Below are 21,846 nucleotides of genomic sequence, written 5' to 3'. Positions count from 1 at the left end.
TGTGCAAAATAGAATATAGGATGAAAATAGCAGCAAAGTGAGTTTTCCTTGGCAATTTAGCTTAGGTGCAGCTCCCTATTCTGTATTTTTTTTTTTGTAAAAAGCAGAAGCCAAATGCAGTAGGGGTAATTTGGTTCAGGTAAAATCCATGATGTGAGCTGCAGGAGAGTCCTGTGAAGAGTTGTGTGGATGAGAATGTTTTTGATACATTCATTCCTCATCTTGTTTCTCGAGACTCCCTTGACAAAATGATCTCACTTCTGTGCAGATGTTGCATCTCGTTTCCCTGGTGCAAAATAAGAGCCTTTGAAGCAGTCCAAGTATTTGTGGAGATTTTCAGCTTCTTGGAAAAGCTGTTGGAGGCAGCTCTGCTCAGGCTCTGGATGGAGCTGTGAGTGCACCTAGAAATGCACAGCACAGGAACGTGGGACAGAAACAAAGCTGTTCTTTTTGGTAGGTTCTGTGTTGATTTAACAGCCTCTCATCTGTGAATCTGCTGAGGCCACTCCATGGCAGGGCTTCAGGATTTTTTTTTTTCATTTCAAGTATCAGAACTGTTGTTGGTTTGAATCACAAGGATTTGAAATAATATTTTTCTAAGGGTGTCCACCCAGGTTTTCATTCAGCTAATTTCTACTTTTGCCTCTTTGCTGGTAAAATGTCTCTTTCTCTTCTGCAGTGACATTTTTACTTGAGGCCCTCGACGATGTCACTTGGCTTTTAGAGGAAATTGCTGAAAACAAACGTGTTAGAAACTGATTTTTGGGGATGGAAAAGTGGCTGTGGTGGTTCAGACCAAGGGTCCATCTGGCCTGGAGGTGTCTCCTGCAGCTCCTGGAAATGTGTGAGTGAGGAGAAGCAGCAACAGGGCAAAGTGGGAGGAATCCCCTCCCTGCAATATTCTTCCATCTGCAGCCACTTCCAGCTCAGCCCTCTGCATCCAATGGGGTGCATGAGCCATCCTAGATCTATTTTCAAGTGCCTTTCCAGGTTTCCTTGAACCTTTATAACCTGATATTGTTCCCAGTATTTTGGAAGGGATTTCTGACCCTGCTTGTGTAGTTTGGAGCCCTGGGTGTTGTGATGGAGGAGGACAGACAGCTCCTCCCTGTCCATCTCTGTGTGCTGCTCGTGGTTTTCTAGATTGGATCACAGCTGTCCCCAGGTCCTCTATTTTTAGGTTGAAAACTCAGAGCTTTCATTATTTCTTCATTAGGGAAGTCATGCTGGACTTCTGCCATCCTCTGACATTTCCACTTCTCATCTGTGTGTATATGTATATATAATTATTTAATATGTTTCTTATGATGATACCACCGAACCCACCCACATTTGGACCTTTGGATGAAGCAGGAATTGACACAATTTAGAATAATTTTTCTTTTTGCTCTGTGCTCCCTCCCAGCCATTTCTCCCAGTGATCTGTGTGCTCGCAGCTGAGCTGATGTTCCCATACCTGTGTTTACCTTGGGCCCAGCAGTGGCAAAGGCCACCCTGCAAAGCTCTGGGCTGGCTGCTCTGCTTTGCCCACAGGTTCTGCACATTAAACTGGGCTCTGCCAGTGATGCTCCATCCTTCAAACCCTGCAGATCTGAGCTTTTCTGGCTGTGCAGGAACAGGTTAAGCCCAGAGTGCCAGTGCAGGGCTCCATGCATGACCTTCCCCTATTGTTTGCTCAGAACAGCTCAGCCCCACGGTAACAGAAGAACTTTGAATAGCTGAGCATCCAGGGCCTGCCTTCACTGTCTTAAAGGAGTTCTCCATGCTGGAGGAATGCTCAGCTCCTGTGTGCAGAGTGGGTTTTCATCGGTTCCTTTGACCTGCTCTGCTGTTCTTAAACACATGGAGGACTCTGAGGTGGTGCCAGGCTGCGTGGAGGGGAAGCTGGGATGTGTTGGAACTTGTTTCCCACGTTCAGTTCACTCCAGAAGTTTGGTAGAACGTGCCTCTGTTTTTTAGAGGCCATTCACACAGTTTGGTAAAAGGCTTGAGATAATTAATAATTAATTAACTGCGTGGACTCCATTTCTTGGGCCCACACGATGATGTCTTGATGTCTTTATTTGTATTTTTCCTTTTGACATAGAGGCTGAGCAGTATTGTGAAGCAGTTAAAACATCCTTACCTGGAAGCAGGAGCTGTAGGTTGTTACCTAGTGAGTGGATCAGGAGGCACAAAGGTGAAGTCAGTTCATACAAAAAATCTCTACTGAAACCCAGAAATTGCCTTGTTTTGTCAGCAGACCCTAAATAATCCTGTGTGTGTAAAAGAGACAGGCAGGGTATAAATTCATGAACGTGTGAGAGTTATTCAGAGGCCATTAATGAGCTGCAAAAGCCTTGTCTGTATGCAAATTCCTATTCAGGGTGGGATTTGGATGAGGTGCTTAATGAGGTGGGGCAGAGGTTTGGTCAGTCAGGATGAAAAGGAGCAGTGATGGAACATCCTCCTCCTTCTGCCCCCAGAGTGGGATGGGAATGGGGGCAGGAGGCCTTGGAAAACCGAGGGAATGTTGAAGCAGAAGCTGCAGCTCTGCCTCTCTCACTTGGTTGGGATTTTGATCATTTTGCTATCAGAGTTTTCTCTTTGGATCCTGGTTTATTCCCAGTGAATGCAGGATCCCGTTTGAGTTTTCATGGATATGAAATCCTAGGTGTGGCTGAAACTTGGCTTCTAAAAATCCCCTCATTCCATCAAGGGGTTTGTGTCTGTGCAGGGTAGGGGTTGTTGTGGCAATAAATTACCTGGATTCATTCTGATTGTGAGGAAGAGTGTCTGGAGGATGAGGTGTGGGGTTAGGGGAATGAAATCTCCCTCTTCCCACCAAGCAATGGCCTTAGCATGTGCCAGAGTGCTGGGAAAATGTTCCTAAAGGCCCTGCTGAGCTCTGTGTGGGCCAGGAAAATATTGCATAGAGAATATATAGAATTTCCTAACTCGCTGCGTGCTTGAGCCTATAGGTAACACTCTGGTAATACACATAAAAATGCAGTTTTCTGGCATGGACAGCTCTGGAAGCTGGAAGGACAGAATATCCCAGATTTTGAGGGCTGAAATGGGATTGTTCTGTTGGGATCAGCTTTGCCAGCAGTTCAGGCCTTGCCTAAGATGCATCTTTGGCTGTGTTTTCATTCCAAACCAATTGGAATCTCCTCATTGAGGGCTGAAGAAAAGCAGGAAGATCTGCTCCCTCTGCCATTCTTCTGCCATCTCACTTTGCACAGTGGGGAGAAGCCCTGCTTGGGGCTGATATGAAAAACTGAATTTCCTGCTCCCCCTTTCCCTTTCTGTGTGCCCGAGGCTCTTTGGGCTCCAGCCCTGGGAGCTGCATTCGGGCCTTGGCACGGGCTGCTGCCATGTAGAGTGTAGAATTTATTTATTTAATTTATTAAATTAATTCATTGAAATTTATTTATTTATTTATTTATTTATTTATTTTAAATACATAACTAACTAAATAAATAAATAGCAGTTCTGTGAGGACATGAGGTTTTTTTTTTCAATGGGAGCTGAACTTTTCCCTGCCAGGATTTTCACCTGGGCTTGAATTCGCATCATAGAGCTTCTTTTGCTGATTTCTCTAATTATAAAATACATTTCAACACTTTATCTGTGTCAATATATGATGTAAGTTTAAATTCTGTACTATAAATATAGATTTTGATTATCATATTTATTTATTTATAACAAATAAATAAATTGCAGTTCTGTCATGACAGAATCTTTTCAATGGGAGCTGAAGAACTCCCTGCCAGGATTTTCACCTGGGCTTAGATTCACATCACAGAATTTTTTTTTTCTGATTTCTTTAATAATAAAATACATTTTAGCACTTTAATCAGTATCATTATGGGATGTAAATGTAAATCCTATACCATATAATAAATAAATTGCAATAAGTAAATAATTCCAGACTCATGGAAACACAAGTTTCTTGGTGCAGGTACCTGAAAACCTGACCCTGTGGATCCACAAGTAGAAGCTTTTATAAAACAGAAAGGGGCAGCAATTCTAATAGAACAATCAAATTCTTAACTAATACAGTGGGAAAACATCTCAGAGGCACAAATCCTTTATTTAAATATCATAAAAACAGAATGTAAAAAGACAATTTCTCAGGATCCTTCAAGCTCTTCATTAATCTTGATGACTTACTTGCCATATGACTACATAAAAAAACCCAAACCTGTGTACTTTGGCTGCCTGAGGTAATAGCTGTGCATGGCTTTGAAGACCTTAGGAAATAAAGAAATGTGGAATTTTCTTTGAAATTTGCCTTTTTCCATGCAGGTGCCAGGCTGGTTGCTTGGTGGAATCCTTGCTCTCTGCTGGTTTTTGCAGAGGGAACTCCAGGGCTCATTTCTGTGATCACATTCAGGCTAATTGGTGGCAGTAATCAATTATTATTTCAGTGCTGCTAGAGGGGCACAGGCTGCTCGGCCAGGGGATTTCAGAGGCATTTGTTTGTCAGCAGATTTATTTCCTTTGGGAAGGGGAATCTTTTAGTGAGAAATTATCATTTCCCATACCTGATGTTTTAGCTTATGTCATACTTTCCCCCCCATTTTTTTCCCCCCCATTTTTTTCCCCCCCATTTTTTTCCCCCCCATTTTTTCCCCTCCCTTTTTTCCCCTCCCTTTTTTCCCCTCCCTTTTTTCCCCTCCCTTTTTTCCCCTCCCTTTTTTCCCCTCCCTTTTTTCCCCTCCCTTTTTTCCCCTCCCTTTTTTCCCCTCCCTTTTTTCCCCCCCCTTTTTTCCTCCCCCCCTTTTTCCCCCCCCTTTTCCCCCCCCTTTTTCCCCCCCCCTTTTCCCCCCCCTTTCCCCCCCCCTTTTTTCCCCTCCCTTTTTTCCTCCCCCCCTTTTTCCCCCCCCATTTTTCCCCCCCATTTTCCCCCCCTATTTTTCCCCCCCCTTTCCCCCCCCTATTTTTCCCCCCCCTATTTTTCCCCCCCCTATTTTTCCCCCCCCTATTTTTTCCCCCCCTATTTTTTCCCCCCCTATTTTTTCCCCCCCTTTTTTTTCCCCCCCTTTTTTTTCCCCCCCTTTTTTTCCCCCCTTTTTTTTCCCCCCCCTATTTTTCCCCCCCCTATTTTCCCCCCCCCCTTTTTCCCCCCCCCCTTTTTTCCCCATTTTTCCCCCCTTTTTCTGCCCTTTTCCCTCCTTCTTTCCTCCCCCATTTTAAGCTGTTTTGGAGCTGTTAGTGGAGGTTTTTTCTGTATTCCAGGGAAAATCCCAACAAACCTCCAGTGGGATGGATGTGACCAGGGTGATCCTGGTCCTTGGTACCCCCTGACAAAGCCTGAGCTCCAGCCTTGGGAATTAATTTCTTGAAGGGAATTTTGTCTCAAATTCCAAAAGAAACCATGAATTTTGTCATGTTCCAGTTTGGCTTTCGTGATTTTTTTCCTTTTTCCAGTGTGAATTGTGAGCTGATCACTCCAGTTTTGCAGTTTTCCCTCTCTTGGGGCATTAGCAGAGCCATTGGTTACTTTTCAGGGAAATGAGATTCAATTATGTACTGCCTTCACCCTGCTGTTCAGCACTTTGCAATTCAGTATCCAAATTTAATATGATTCTTAATTAAACCTTCTTGAGATACCAGAATAATAGTCAGGGCTGATGTCGTCTGTCTCCTGTGCTGCATCCTGGAAAATGGGACAAATGAGGAGAAAAAAGGGGATAGTTTGGGTGTATTTGAGTGCATAATCTCATCTCTTGAAGTGTTAGCTCATTTGGAGCTAATTAATAGCAAAGTTTTAGTGGATAACTAATTTTTCACTTAGGCCACGTGGGGAATAAATCACTTTGCAAGGTACAGAGATAAGTTTGTATTTTCAAATCTTGGAGGCAAATCTGCATCTCTTATGTCAGTAATTTATTTGAATCAAGCTGGAGGTGACCAACACAGGCCAAGCAATGCTGGCTGTTGGTGCAGCAGAGATTTCCAGAGTTTTACCAGCAAACATCCCCCTGGGTGTGGGAATGCTGCTCTTGGTGAGTGTGTCCTGCTGCTGACAGGCTCTGGGAGCTGCTCCTGGGGTACATTCATGGAATTCCAGGTGCATTCTTCTCCAGCTTTCCCTCCAAATTCACTTACAAAAGCTCCCTGTGCTTCGTGCAGGTATTTGAGATATTTAGGAAGTGAGCAGAGCTTGTCTCTGGTTGGGAAAGGGAGTCTGACAGGAAAATCCAGTCTGGAAATCCCAAATCACCCCAGGAGCTGCTGGGCCCATTTCTTCTGTGTTAATTGTGGATTCCACAGTGGATATTTTATTGTTTTAAACCGCGGAGGGAGGGAAAATCAATGTGCATTTGTGACCTCCCATGTGGCTTCTTGGTCCCATCCTTTTTTACAAACAGCCAGCATTTCAGACTGTTCCTGAGTGCTCTGGCAGTTGTTTTAGTTTGATTAGAAGCTGTGATCCTGAGTGGACACTGGGTTTAGGAAGCTCTTTGCACATCTGTCTGCATCTGCCTGGGGCTCCAGGGCACCTCATCCCATGGGAGCTGGCTCTTGTGTCAGCCAGCAAGGCTTTGGTGAAGAATATCCTTCATAAAAAGTCAATTTGTCTGGCAGTGACCCTCTCCCAAATAATTGTCTTCACCCTTAGCCTCAGGTGTGTTTGCAGAGAGGCTCCTGTGTCAGGTCCAGGAATTCCTAAACTGGAATTTCTGCCTTTGCTCGGTGTGGAAATCATTCCCAGCTGCTAAGAGAAAAAAAACACCAGGGACAATTAAGTTTAAGCATGGCTGAAAAGAACCTGGAGTCTCCAAGAAAATGGAGATTACCACTGTGTCAGCAACCTTATTTAATACCAAAAGCAATAATATCCTTCACCTAGCAGGGAAAGTCTCCTGGGCCTGGTAAAACTTTCGTCACGGATTAAGATAAAACGGGGCTTGCTTTAAATCAAACCTGCTTTAGACATGACTTAAGTCTTGGCAGACTTCTCCTAACAAATCTCTCTCACAGCTGGAGCAAATCCCTGCCCCAGCAGCTCTGCCCAGTGTGGCTGGTGTCTCCTCATTGTCACCACACAAAAACCCCACAGGGCTTGGGGGAAAACTCTGAATTTGGGGGCTCTGGCTGGGTCCTGCAAAAAACCCCACAGGGCTCAGGGGGAAAACTCTGAATTTGGGGGCTCTGGCTGGATCCTACAAAAAACCCCACAGGGTTCAGTGGGAAAACTCTGAATTTGGGGGCTCTGGCTGGATCCTACAAAAAACCCCACAGGGCTCAGTGGGAAAACTCTGAATTTGGGAGCTCTGGTCACACACTGTGGCTGGATCTCACAAAACCCCGCAGGGCTTGGGGGAAAACTCTGAATTTGGGGGCTCTGCCTGGATCCTACAAAAAACCCCACAGGGCTCAGTGGGCAAACTCTGAATTTGGGGTGTGTGGTTGCCCAGTTTGGCCCGATCTCCCTCTCAGAGGAAAAAACTGTAGGAAAAGGGCTGGATTTGGGGTCTAGAAGGGCACTAAAGTGCCAGGTTTAGGTATTTCCCATCTCCCAGAGCCAAATCCCACAGGCATCTGCCAAAAGCACAGACAACCTGTAAGAGATGGGGATTATGTTAAAAATTCCAAATTCTGCCTTTGGCCAGCAGCAGTTCAGGGGGCTGGAGCTGCCTCTGTTTGTTTTTCCAATATCCTGTCACTCGTCACCGAGTTTTGGGACTTTCATCACTGTGGGGTTTTGGGATCCAGGCAGTGACAGACATGCCTAGAACTCGGTAACATCACTGGGGTGGGATCAGCTGGAGAGCTCTGGCTGGAATTTCAGTTTATCGGTGTTCAGGTATGGAACAGCATCACTGAGCTTCCTAACACTGAATTTGGGCATTTATTGGTGTTCAGGTATGAAAAAAAGCATCACTGAGCTTCCTAAAACTCACTGAATTTGGGGATAGTCAGGTTTCACCACCGTAATAAACTAGAAGAAGTGCTTGCCAGGGGAATATTCCTTGGATTAATTATTATCTGTGGAATTCCAAGTTCTGTACCAGTCCCATGGGCAGGTGCAGAAGGATTTTGGTGGGAGATCCTGCCCAGAAGCTTCCACCTCAAGTGCTGCAGTTTTTATGATCTCCTCCCTGCCAGCTTCTTGATGTGAGCACTGAGCTTAAAATGGCCCAATCACAGAATGGTTAAGGCTGAAGAGGCTGGTTCGAGGGTCAGAATGTTTCTATAAATAGGCTTGCAGCCATGGCATTGACAAGGAAATCTGCTGTTTGTGAGCCTGCAAAGGTAAATAACACCTGCTGGCTGCAGCTCTGTGGCAGGGAATGCATTGCTGGGGAAAATCGGGAATGCAGCTTGAATTTAAGGAAGCCCAGATCTCTGGGGGCGCCCTCAGCAGCTCTGCCCAGGCTGTTTGGGCATTTCCAGCGTTGTTTTGTTGGCTGATTTTCACTGTTTCAAGCCTGTTTTTCTTGTTAGCTGTTCAGTTTGCTCCCACAGCTACGACCTGGCCTTTCTGAGCTCTGATACCCTGTGTAAACAGAGCTTTCTTTGATGAGGAAAGCCTCAATCCTCCTGTATGTGCAACAAAATCATATTTATACCTGCTGCTGCCTGGTTCCTTTACTCCTCTAGTTCTGCCTTCATTCCCAAAACCTTGCAGGTGCCACTCCAGCCAAAGAAGAGCTTTTCCTGCTGAAACCCTCCTTAAAGGAAACATCATTTAAGCATCTTCATGGTTGTTCTCCTGTGCCTTTGCCTCTGCTCTGCTTTGAATTGCAGGGGCTCCAACCTGTGGCTGTTTTGGTTGCTGGACAAAGGCAGGAAGTCCCTGGCTGTCACTGCAGCTTCCCGGGGCTTGCTTCGCTCCCTCCTGCAGATTTTTGGGAGAAAGAGCCCAATTTTTATAGTTCAGCACTGAGAGTTCCTTCCCTTGGGTCAGCCTTGCAGGTGGGATTTAGGGTTAGGGGATGGGGGTTATTAAGAATGGGGATGTTTTAACCTTTGTGATTGGCCAGTTCACAAATCTGAAATATGCCAGGAGTTCTGTGTGAGTGTCACTTTTCCAGAACATTCCTCACAGGGTTAAGGAGGCTGCTCAGAGCTTGCAGGAGCTGTATTTTTACAGCTGGGGGCTGGAGTTTACAGGGATTCATTCAGAACCATTTCCATGCTCATCTGACACTTCCTTGTTGCTTTTGTTAGAGAAAAAAAAAAAGATCAATTTCAAAATTTTTTTAACCTGTCTTTTGGAAGTGATTACAGAATTCCTTTTTGATAAGGGAGAATTTGCATTTGTGTTGGCCTTCACCTTTGAAGGAATTTGCTGCAGAGCTTGCTCTCTTCGGTCATAATGACCCTTAATTACTAAAAGATCACTAAAGCTAATCACTGTGTTTTCAATAACAAATTTACTGTCACTGCCTGAAATTGATGTTTATAAATCAATGATCTCCCATTTCTTTTTTTCTCTCTTTTTACTCATTCTCTTCCAGCTTTTCACTGGGGTTTGAGGTGATTTTTTTATTTCATTCCTATTTTTCCCTCCCCTTAATCTTTCAGGTTAATGCTTGGAGGACTGGGGAGGACCTGCTGGATTGCTTTAGGCACAGAATGTGGTGTGGGCCCAAGCCAAATGCTTCTTCTTGTGCTGGCAAATAATTTAAATATGTTTTGGAGCTTATTCCCTGCTTCTACTTATCATAAACATCCAGGAATAACTTGTTGGATTCTCCTGATAGATCCTAGGGTTGATAACTGGAGAAATATCCTTTTTAAAAAAAACATGGATCAAACTTGGATTTGAATATTGTGCTTTGAGGACAGTTTTGGTGCTGCTGGATGGGTGAAAAATGCTCAGCCTTGTCCATCACTCTGTGGATGCCGCTCAGTTTATTGAAAATATAACTAAATATTGGTTTTTACCTCTCAGATAAATCCCTCCCTTCTAAAAATAGGGGAAATAATTCAGGTTCACAGATTATTTGCCTGAATAGTCAGTGCCTGTGAGACCAGCCACAGGTTATCCAGGGAATGTCTTATCCAGAGGCACCAACACTTGGATTTTATTTATTTTTAAGCTTAATTCCCAATTTTCATGGGTCATGGATACAAGATGCTACTCTTGAAATGTTCTGTGCTGAGGGCTGGAATTCCTTGAGCTCAGTTTGGGAATTTTTCCTTGGCTGGAACATCTGGGTTTGTCTGGAAAGCCAAATTTCATCTCTGCTGTTGCTGTTGCAGAGAAAATCCAAGTAAATGATTCTTACCTTCACCAGTTTTCATCTTGAACAGCTTTTTAAAAAATGTCCTGATTATTTTGGGCAAGAGCTGTAGGTAGAAGATCCCTTCCCTATGGATAATCACCCAGAGAGCCTGAGGGCAATGACATCAGTGCTGCCCATGGATTACTCCCATGTATTTCAATGATTTTATTTCAATTATTATATTTCAACATTTATTTCAATTATTTCTTTTCCAAATCTCCTGGGTGGAATACTCCTTGTTTCCAGGTGGATTCTTTCCGAGTGTTTCCTCAACACACAGAAATTTGGGATGCATGGGATGACACAGCCGGAAAAATGGCCCAGGCTGGACCCAGTGAGCACAGGGAGGTGGGAAAACAGCCTGGCCTCTCTCCCACCTCTCACAGACACTTGTGGGGCTGGTTGGATGGCAGCAAACGCCCTGAGGGGATTGGGAAGGCTGGGATGTTGGGATGCAGGGATAAGGAATCCATGGGTGATGCAGTTTTGGTGCAGGAACACGCGGTTGGGTTGGGTTGGGTTGGGTTGTGGAGCAGGAAATGTCAGGGGTGTGTTCAGAGATGCCTTCCTCACTCCAGGAAGGTCTTCACAGGCAGGCAGAGCAGCAATGTGCCACCACCCCCTGCCAAGCTGGGTTTTTGGAAAGCATCTTCTGACTTTCACTCTCTGAAAAATGTTTCTCACCATCCTCATCCTCTTTTTGAGCACTGAGTGCTCCCTCAGTGCCAGAATGCACAATACCAGTGCGTGCTTGATGCTGGGATTTGCTGGAAACCAGTTTGAAACTGAGTGCCTAAACCTCGACCTTTTTAGAGCCAAGCAGCATCAGCTCCTCGTGCCCTGCAGTGCTGTTTGCAGGAATGAATGTTCCCCCAGCCCAACACCTGGAATTGCAGCGTGCAGGATTTCTCTGCAGCCAGTCCCTGGGAGCCCTGCCTGTCCTTTCATTTCTCTGCAGTTCAGCTTTTTGCTGTTGTTTTGTTACTTTATTTCCTGTTAGGATAGAGAAATCCCCACGTTTTGCTCGTTCTGCTCAGCAGCCAGGGCTGGGGCAGTTGTTTGTTATTTGGGGGCAGTCTTTGTGCTGGGGTTTGTACCTGGCAGGTGCCAGTGGTCTCTGTGCTCCACTGCTGCAGGCAACAGGGGAGAAAAGCAGCATTTCCTGCAGCAAAACTCTTTGTGCCTTTGCCGTTCAGCTCTGCTGCTGCAGCTGAGCCAGCGAGGGCTTGGAGTTGAGGTGAGGCGAGATGTGACAGAGAAAATGGGAGAAATCAAGGCTTTTCCTGGATTTTCCTGGTGTGCTTGGCAGCACTTGGGCTGTTCCCCTGCTGTGTTATCCTGCCTGTCCCAGGGTCAGGATACCATGGATGGAGAGGGCTTGGGTTTCTGCTGGTGGAGCTGGCTTGGTGTCAGATTATGCCCTTTTCTGACCCAGAGATGGGGCAACTGAGAGGTGGTTTAAAACTTTTATTCCATTTTCAGTCTCATGTGAAGGGTGAGACAATACAGATGTTATAATTCACACCATCACAGTCAGAGGCCAGCTATTTCCTAATTACATTAAAGTGTTTCTGGGCCTATCAGCTTTAGCCACACCATGCTGTAAATGCCTTAAAGCCAGTCATCTAAAATTACCCCTTGTGGGTCCTACCACAATGCATCTTTCACAGTTCTATTTCTCTAAAATATCTAATTTTATTTGTAAGGCCATCCTTTGAAATTGTTTCTAGTACTTTCTCTCTCAGCAATGTCTGTCCTGTTCCATGGCATTTCTGAGTCAGCATTTCTTATCTCTTACAAATCCATTTCCCACAGGTTGGGTCCTGTAAACCACAGCTGGATTGGAGGAGGGACAGGAATTCTCCTGTTGATCTTGTAGGAGACTTTTCCCAGGGGCACCGACCCCTGGCAGTGCCCTGTGCAAGGTGGGCATGGTTTGAGGCATTGCCTCCCTGTGATGTGGACAGGAGGTTTATCTATAAATTATGAAAGTATAATAAACCCACCAGGTTTATTGCTGGTTTTAAGGATGGATCTGTCAGGGCCCTGAACGCTGCAAACAAAATTGTTCTTGTCCTCCTGTGCGAGGAATGCGCCGGGTGGGGAAGATGTGGGGATTTTGTTTGTTTTGGGCTCTGAGGCTGGCTCCAGCATGGCCCCTGCTCTCTGCGTGCTCATTCCAGCTCGCCTTTACCTTAAAAATGGAAATTATCCAGCGTGGAGCAGGAGCTTCTCCCTTGCCTCAGTTATTTCTTAATCCTCTTGTGCTCTTGGCGAGCTGAGCCCGTGAGTTTATCACAAAACAAGAACAGAGTGAAGCTCTGAGAGGTTCTGCCTGTTCAGGAAGTGACTTTTAATGGTGGTGGCATGAAACCCTTCAGCTGTAACTACTCATTCTGTTGAAGAAGTGTTTGTATAGCATTATAAATAGTGTTTTTCCATGTTTCAAATCTATTTGTTTCACTTTCCTTTCAGCTGTCAACACTTCAGATTGGAGCTGAAATGCCTTATTCTTTTAAGACATCTTCATTTCTTACCAAGTACCTCGTCTGTTCTCATTAGTGGCTCTCTGACAGTCTCAGAGTTAAGTGTGAAGAAGGTTCTTGGGGTATTCGGGGAAAGAAAAGAACTCCAGTTCTATCCAAAGGGTTTGTGGAAGGCTGCAGCAAGGATTTGCAGCAAGGATTTGCAGCAAGGTTCCCGAGCTGTGGTTCAGCAGAGCAGAAATCTTGTGGCAAATTTGACTTCAGTGTGGCTGCTGCAAACCTCATTAAAGACATGAATCATCTCATTTAGGGCTTTTAAATACCAGGAGCAGTTTCAGTGGAGGGAAAACCTCCCGTGGACACCTGGGCAGTGAAGATCTCTTGCAGGTACTGAAGCTCTGAGGAGATGGTGGGAGTTTGGGGCTGGTTTTGTTAAAGCCAAGGGTAGCACCTTTCTAATCTTGGCACTTCAGGTTTGAGGAATTAATGTGGAAAAATCAGTGTTGGGGACTGAGTACTTTGCACAGTTTGAAGGACCAGAGAGGATGGGAGCATTTGTAGTCAAATTCAGAGATGTCAAATGGAAATTCTGGTTTGGGTCTCCATCCTTCAGTGGCTGGGAAATTGCAGAGCCCTCCCTCGTGTGCTGCATTAGCTGCTTTGGTCCCAAATCCATCCATCAAGCGTTGTTTGGAATCAGATCTTCTGGGGTTCACTACAGAATGCTCAGGGTGTTTCATGCACAAGATTCAGGCAGCCTGTCACATCGATGGGTGGTAGGCATTGCATTTCTGTACGATTCCTTGGGAATCCAAACTTCTGCAGGGGTATCCACCATCCTCCCAGCTGGTGTCTCAGGCCTTCTGATGATGAGCAAGCCCCTGCCGAGCTCTGAAATGTATTTTTCAATAAAAAACAGGCCCTGGAGTTGATTTTCTGGCTCCTGCCTGCCCAGCTGATGCACACTGGTGCTTACTGGTTTCACTGGTTTGGGAAGTGTTTTTCTCAGTTCCGGGAGAAGTGGAACAGGTGACAAGTTGTACCGGTGTGATTCATTGGATCCTGTTGGGAGGCACTAAATGGCTGTGCTAATGAAGATGCTAATTAGCAGAGGGCAAAGCCCAGCTCCCCACTCAAACAGGACCCACAGCTCTGCTGGCAGAAGAGCAGAGCTGGAAGGGGAGGAAGTTTCCTTTAACCCAGGAAGGTGACAAGGCTCAAATGGGATTATGTTCACTCTCCTTTTACTGTCATTGATCTCCTTGCTTGGAACCTGCGTGGATCAGCTCTGCTGCATGGCAGAAGCTGAGGGAGGCTCGTGGAATTGCTGTTTGGAGTTGAGGACTGGCACAGCTTGGATGTTGTCAGTGTACGACTGCTTTCACATCCAGCTAGAGCAAGAAAAAAATCCATCAGAGATTCTAGCAAGCGATTAAAAAATAATTAGTTACAACCTTTATTTTGCACCGAGTCCTTTGCTCAGCTTTTTGCCCACGGAATGGAAATGCCTTTAGAAATCTCTCATTGCAGACTTGAAAATAAACACTGAGCATTGTAATAACTACTGAGCATTGTATTAAATCCGTGAGCATTGTAAAAGGGGGCAGAGCAGGGGCACAGAGCCTTGAAAACTTAATGCTTAACGGGCTTCAAGCCCTTTCTGGTGTCGTGAGGATGCTGAAGTCACCTGTTAATTCTTTTGTTTTCTTTCTGGTGAGGATTCTGGAACTCACCTGTTAACCCTTTGTTTTGTTTCTTTGAAGCAAATGGTTCTGAGCCTTGGTGAGGGTGCTGAATTTACCTGTTAAGCCTTTGGTTTGTTTCTTTGAAGCAAATGGTTATAAGCCTTGGGTGAGGGGGGTGAAAGTCACCTGTTAACCCTTTGTTTTGTTTATGGTGAGGATCCTGAAGTCACCTGTTAACCCTTTGTTTTGCTTCTTCGAAGCGAATGGTTTTGAGCCTTGGGTGAGGATGCTCAAGTCCCCTGTTAACCCTTTGTTTTCTTTCTGGTGAGGGTGCTGAATTAATCTGTTAACCCTTTGGTTTGTTTCTTTGAAGTAAATGGTTCTGAGCCCTGTTGAGGGTGCTGAAAGTCACCTGTTAACTCTTTGGTTTGTTTCTTTGAAGCAAATGGTTATAAGCCTGGGTAAGGGTGCTGAAGTCCCCTGTTAACCCTTTGTTTTGTTTCTGATGAGGGTGCTGAAGTCCCCTGTTAACCCTTTGTTTTGTTTCTGATGAGGGTGCTGAATTCATCTGTTAACCCTTTTGTTTTGTTTCTGATGAGGGTGCTGAATTCCCCTGTTAACCCTTTGTTTTGTTGCTGGTGAGGGTGCTGAATTCACCTGCTAACCCTCTGTTTTGTTTCTTTGAAGCAAATGGTTATGAGCCTTCGAGTTTCGGAGCTGCAGGTGCTGCTGGGCTACGCGGGCAGGAACAAGCACGGCCGCAAACACGAACTGCTGACCAAAGCCCTGCACCTGCTCAAGGCCGGCTGCAGCCCCGCCGTCCAGATGAAAATCAAAGAACTCTATAGGAGAAGGTTCCCCCAGAAAATCATGACCCCAGCAGACCTGTCCATCCCCAGCGTGCACTCGAGCTCCATGCCGGCCACGCTGTCGCCTTCCACCATTCCACAGCTGGGCTACGACGGCCACCCCGCCACGTCCCCCCTGCTCCCCGTGTCGCTGCTGGGACCCAAACACGAACTGGAACTGCCCCACCTCACCTCGGCCCTGCACCCCGTGCACCCCGACATCAAGCTGCAGAAACTCCCCTTTTACGACTTGCTGGATGAGCTGATCAAACCGACCAGCCTGGGTAAGCAGAGCTCCCACAGCGCTCGCTGGGTTTGGGGGAAAATGGTCAAATTCAGCTGCTGCTGCTGCAGCAAAGGGTTAAATATTGCATCACAGCAGTGTTTAGAGAATTGCTATTTTTGGTAACTTTTGGAACAGATTGTTCTACATGGAGAGACATCTTACCTAACACTCATTAGTTGCTTTAGCTGAGCCTCTAAATATGGTTTAAACATCCGTTATTTTAAGGGGGGGGGCTTTGAGAAAAAACAAACTCAATCTTAGGGAAAAAAAAAGGGAAAAAAAAACCCCCAGTCTGCTTTCAGTAGTTCTTATAAACCACAGAGTTTCATTATTAAAAAAAACCACCCCGAAGTAAACAGAACTATCCCCAAATCCGTCAGGCTTCTAGAATGTTCTCTCCGTGCTGGGAAGGAGTGCCAGGCTGGAAATTTGCTGGATCCATTACAGCCTGAGCATCTGAATTTAGGGTTCTGTTGCAGTTGTGGCCACTTTCCTTGCAGCTGATTTTTGTGTGCAGGTATAAATCACTGGTGGAGCTGCTGAGGAGAATCTGCTGCTCCCAGAGCGTTATATAATGTGTAATTTTCCAGGCTCCATGGAGCCCTGCACAGCATGGTTAACTTCTAATACTCCTCAGTATTGCCTAAATGCACCAGGCCTGGTGGTTTCTGTGTGTTTGGAACCTTCTGCTGGCTTGAAACCCCAGGAAAGATTCCCTGCTGGTAGGAGGAGCAGATTGGTGAGAGGAGATCTGGGGAGAGAGGGTGGGAGAGTGAGAAAAAAAAAAGTCCTTAGCAGAAGAAATCCCTTGTAAACAAAGCTGAGCAGGTACTTTCCAGTGACAGTCTGGAGGGCTGGGGGATGTGGGAGGCCTGATGTGTGACTGCTGAGGTTGTCTGTGCATTTCTGAAGGATCTGGCACAGTAATTTGCTTTTTTTTTTTTTTTTTTTTAGCTTTAGCTGCTGTAATTGAGGGAAAAGCAGAGAGATTTTTGGTAATTTGATCTCGTGGTTCAGGTGTTCTTTGCAGAGGTGCACTGTATCTGTTTAGCTTTAATCTGAGCCCTAATTGCTGAATAACCATTCCAGGCAGTGCTGGTGCTGGGAGCTAACGAGGTGCTCAGTATGAGTCTCATCACTTTTACAGCAGAAATACTTCAGAATAAGGCTGTAATTTCCACAAGACATTCCAGTGCAGGAGTGATGGTGTGCTTTTATTTATTTATTTATTTATCTATTTATTCCTGGATGTGGGAAGAGCCCCTTGCTGCCAGCTCTGAGTGGGACAGAGCACCCCAAACCCAGGGATCATCATTCACTCCCTGCCAGGTCTCAGGCCTCAGGAGCTGATGGACAGTGGGATATTTCTCCCCTTTGTGGAGTGTCAGGGTAAGAAAATGGGAAGTGCAATTCCAAACAGATACCTTTGGAAGCAATCCCTGCCCTTTCTGGTAACTTCAGGAATGTTTGGGGCTTGTTTTGTGTGGGAATTCTGTTTGTCTGAAGGAATCCTATTGAAAAGCCTTTGAGTTGAGAGTTTGGGGGGGAGAGCTTCAGTATCCACCATAAAATTCTGGAATGGTTTGGCTTGGAAAGGACCTTAAGGCCCATCCCCACACCTCCCACTGTCCCTGGCCTTGGACACTGCAGGGATCCAGGGCAGCCACAGCTCCTCTGGGAATTCATCCCAGCCCCTCCCCAGCCTGTTCAGGCTCAGATTCATTTTCTCCATTTATGCATTTACTGATCCTTTGACTACAAAATCTGGAATCATTTGTAGAACGTTTGCCCCAGATGGTCTGGGCATCCTTCTGTGTGCTGCCAGCAGTGTGGGTTTCCTCAAGTGTCCCATGTGTGGGTTCCCTGGTTTGTTTTCCACTGGCAGATATCACTGCAGCCACTCAGAACTTGGAATTTAGCCATTGTTTCAGCATCTCCTCCTTGCTTTTTCCCATCAGATTACTCATGGGATAGGGATAAAGGACTTTTGAATTGACTCTGGTTCCCTCCCCCACAAGGGTGAACTGGTGACCCGATGTGGGGTTTGGAATAATTCTCTGCTTGCTTGAGACAGAAGGGAAAGAAAATGTGTGTGAAGAGAGAAGAATTTGTGTAATTCAAACTTCACACCCTCCTGAAATGACATAAAACCGGGCAAAGCAGGTCCTTGGGTGCTGGGATTGCCCCTGGTCGTTCCCAAGTGCAGGTGGCACAGCTGGCAAGGCTTGCTCCAGTTTTCTGTCCCTTTGAGAAGTGATGGTTGGTTGAAGAAGCAATAACTCGAGCCAGCCTCAGGGCAGGGAGTTGCCCAGCAGGGCACTTGAGCAGGCATTCTGTACCCAAATATTTCGTGTGGGTGGGTAGCACACAGCTAATGTGAGGAACAGATAAGGAAATGAAATCTGCTCACTCTTATTCGTGCCATCAGGAACAAAAGGGGGAAATAGAAATTCTTATATATTTAAATAGATATTCTTATATTTGAATGCAGCCCCAGCCTGGGATTCAGAGGGATGTGCTGGGCTGGGCTCATGGAATGCAGGGATTTCTCCATGCCTGCCCTTCTCACCAGCAACCTGGGATTCTGGGCCGGATCCCGGAATCCCCGAGGCTGGAAAAGCCCTCCAGGATCAGAGTCCAGCCCTTGCTCATCACCTTGTCCCCAGCCCAGGCCCTGAGTGCCACGTCCAGTGCTCCTTGGCCACTGCAGGGGTGAGACAAAGAGCCATTTGTTCCTTGCAGTGGAGCTGTTGAATTTGATCCACATTTATTAGTCACCCTCCCTGCCAAGTGCAGAAAGCACGGGGATGGGATGGGTTTGTGTCCCAGCCAGCCAGGAAAGCTCCTCGTTCTGAGATGTGTGCTTGCAGCTCTCTGCCCCTGCTTAACCACCATTTTCAGGGATTTTACATTTTTTAATAAGGATTTTTTTTTTTGTGTTTGGAGGAAAAGCTGTCCACTCTGGCTTTGATGGAATGTTTGCCTTATTCCTGTGCTTCTCTGTTGTTCTCCTAATAGGATCAAAAGAGGAGAATTGAGGTTGTTTGTCGAGTGAAGCTGCAGCTCTCCCTTAATTCCCCCATTTCCAGCCCCCAGAGCACAGACATTGCTAATTGGTTGTTTTTTAAGCGCATTTTCTAAAAGTAACTCCTAACACACAGATAAGATCTCTTTTGTGTGCTGAGATGTGTTTGCTGTGAGTAGCAAGGCCCAGAATTTGCCAGATTATTGTGGAAGGGACACGAGATAGTTAAACAGCATCTTAAAAATGCCTCTTGTTACAGCAAATGTCATTCCTAATTGCTGGAGCTGTGTAGTTGTTCCAAAAAACATTTTAACTGGCTTAGGGGTCTTTACTTACCTGTAAGGGAAATGAAGCTGTTTTATTTTTTTTTCCAATTGAAAGGATTAAAGAGGCTGTGAGCTCTCCTCCTGTTTAAAATTAGTCCAAATGGCACAAGGATCATCCTCCTGCAGTTTATTTGCTGTGCTTCAGCTCTCAGTGATACAAACACAGCCCTGGAAGTTGGATCTGAGCCAGAGAAATGAGAATTTTTACCTGCGGCCTCCTGGAAGGAAGAGGCACAGATCAGTCATTATCCCTCAGAGGCAGCAGAATTCCAGCTCCATCAGAGCTTCCAGTCAGGCACTCTTGATGGAGGGCTCAGGTTAATTCCTTCATCTCTGTGCTCTGCTACCAGGCTTTCTGCAGGCAGCAGCATTTCCCCCTCAGGGGCTGATTCCCACCCTGCATTTGTGCCTTGCACTTCCCCTGGATTTTCCTGTGGCTGTGAGTGATCCTGGAGCCAGATCTTGCAGCTGAGCTGCCTAAAATCTTGAGGGTGCCTGTAGTTCAAGGTACAGCCATTAAACAATTAAACAATTCAGTGCACGAGAAAGCTGGGCTGGAACCCATGAAAGTTTTGTTTGGCAAGAATTTCTCCTTTTTCTCTATCAGCGAGCTGATCTCGTGCTCTGTGCAATTGCTATTATGGTTTATATGAAAGTCACGCTTTTACTGTCTGCTGTGTTTATTATTTTTTTGAAATGTACTTTGTGGGAGGAAGTTCAACAAAACACTAAATTCTCAACTCAGCTTTGAGTTCTCTGACTTCCGGCCCTGCAGCTTTTAACTGTGCAAGAACGGGGTGAAATATTGGCTCTGTGCTGGGGCTGAGCTGGAATTACAGCACATTTGGGGTTCTTCAGTTGCATTTGCATGTGCTGGGCCCCAGGTTGGGCTTTCCACAGTTGAGAGTTTCTTTTGAGAGAGCTTCAAGCAACTGGGTAATTCCTAAAAAAAAAAAAAAAGGATTTATTCAGGTTTTCTTCAGCTGATTGCTCAATCTCCTTGTGTGTGGAGCTGAGGTCAGTGAGGTTCCAGGCCATGGATGTCCCAGGGTTCCAGGCCATGGATGTCCCAGGATTCCAGGATATGGATGTCCCAGGGTTCCAGGCCATGGATGTCCCAGGGTTCCAGGCCATGGATGTCCCCAAGACTCCAGGCCATGGATGTCCCCAAGACTCCAGGCCATGGATGTCCCAGGATTCCAGGCCATGGATGTCCCCAAGATTCCAGGCCATGGATGTCCCCAAGATTCCAGGCCATGGATGTCCCCAAGATTCCAGGCCCTGACAAAGTTTCCAGGCCCTGCAAAGGACTTTTTTTGGACGTGGATGTCCAGAGGTTCCATGAGAGGACATGGATGTTTCCAGGCATGGCTGGAATGGAGCTGGGAAGCCATTTGGCTTCCAGAGAATCACAGAGAATATAAAGTATCCTGAGTGAGGACAAACAAGGGACAAAACCCATCTCCCTGGCCCAGCAAATCCTGTCCTGTGCCTAAGGAAAAAACTTCTCTTGTTGAGAGAAAAACTTTTTCAGAACAGGGATGTGGCAGTGCTGCCTTTGTGCTGCTCCTTTGAAGTGGCTGACTTGGTGCTTTTAGCAATAAAAGTTCAAATATCGAAGCCTGAAAGCAGCATTGGAGTTGTGGGACGTAATTCAGGTGTCTGCAGGAATCAGGGGGCTGAATTTGAGTAAGGAGGATCCTCTGGTGTTCCTTCCCTCTGGAAAAATGATGGGTCAGGGGAGATCCAGGGATGCAGGAGAGGAGAGCTGGGATCCATCCCCAGAGGTGGCTGGGAGAGTGAAGGGTTTGGCCATGGAAGTGTCCCCTGATCTTCCTGCAGGTCCTCAGGAATGCTCCACCCCACGAGTGATTTAAAGAATGAATAATCACACATAAATGTCTGTCCAATTGCACATAATTTCCAGCTGATCTCTTCTGTCTTCTGTTTATACAACATAGCAGAAAGAGTTATAAAATCCATAATATTTATGGATTAATTGTAGCCCTTGGAGTATTTCCAGGCTATTTTCATATATATCTTTAGGCACAATTTCAAATAAGCTCCTTCACATCTCTTTACTCCCTTCCTTTCCCACCCCCAGGGTGGCTCTGCCTGTTCCTCCTGAGGATTAACTGTGAGTTGAACAGAATCTAAAATTGATTTGAAGGGATGAATGCAGCAGCTGACCAGAGCCAGGGCTCAGTTTTTCACCCATTCCAAGGTGGAGAGCGTGGCCCTGGCACTTTCCTTTCCTCAGGGTGTTTGTGGGCACAGCTGTGACTCTGGGGGTGCCAGAAGGGCTCCTCAGGGGAAGAAGGATTTGGGTGTTTACCAAAATGCTTCCCCTCAAGTGGTTTTGAAGCGTTTGGAAAGGTCAAGGGTGCAGCATCCATTGTGATGATTGGAATGAAGCAGAATGGCCAAGGTGGGACAAAAAGCAGCGGGAATTTGGGATTTCTCTTGGCTCTGGAGCTCAGATCTCCTGAATCCCACAGCTTGTGTAGGGCATGGCTGAAGGGTGTCAGGTATTGGGTTTTGGGGTGCAGAGTCCTGCTTTGGCAGAGGCTGGGATGGATTTAGTGGTGGCTGAGAGGCTTTCCCAGGGAGAGGATCTGGCTGCTCCCAGCCCCATCCTGCTCGCTCCAGCTGCATTTATTGCAGCAGGAAATGCAGGAATGGTGGGTGTGGGCTGGAAGTGCTGCTGCTTCCAGAACGTGACAGAGCTGGGGGCTCAGAGGCAGGAAGTGTTGGTGTATAAATAAACACTGGGTTACTGGGGAACTCCAGAATTTGGGGTGGCTTTAAAGGCCATCCTGAGATTGATGCCTCAGGTTTGAGCTTTTGTATTTTTCGCATTCTGTGCTGCTTTAGTGCGTGGGTCTGGGCTTCACATTAGGGCATGGTGAGCTCTGTGCACAGAGCAGGGACACAAAACAATTCCTGCTCCAGCTGGGCACCAAG

The 21,846-nt window shown here is 46.2% G+C and overlaps 1 protein-coding gene across 1 annotated transcript in view; it reads left to right on the top strand.

Moving 5' to 3' along the window:
* PIAS1 (protein inhibitor of activated STAT 1) overlaps positions 1 to 21,846 on the top strand; it is a 53,918-nt gene that overhangs the window by 7,908 nt on the left and 24,164 nt on the right. The window contains 1 exon segment of the mRNA XM_054642163.2: positions 15,085 to 15,529. Coding sequence (XP_054498138.2) covers positions 15,085 to 15,529 — 445 coding nt within the window.

The sequence above is a fragment of the Agelaius phoeniceus genome, chromosome 13 (assembly GCF_051311805.1).
Source record: "Agelaius phoeniceus isolate bAgePho1 chromosome 13, bAgePho1.hap1, whole genome shotgun sequence".
NCBI classification, from domain to species: Eukaryota; Metazoa; Chordata; class Aves; order Passeriformes; family Icteridae; genus Agelaius; species Agelaius phoeniceus.
This window is presented reverse-complemented; position numbering and strand designations above follow the sequence as displayed.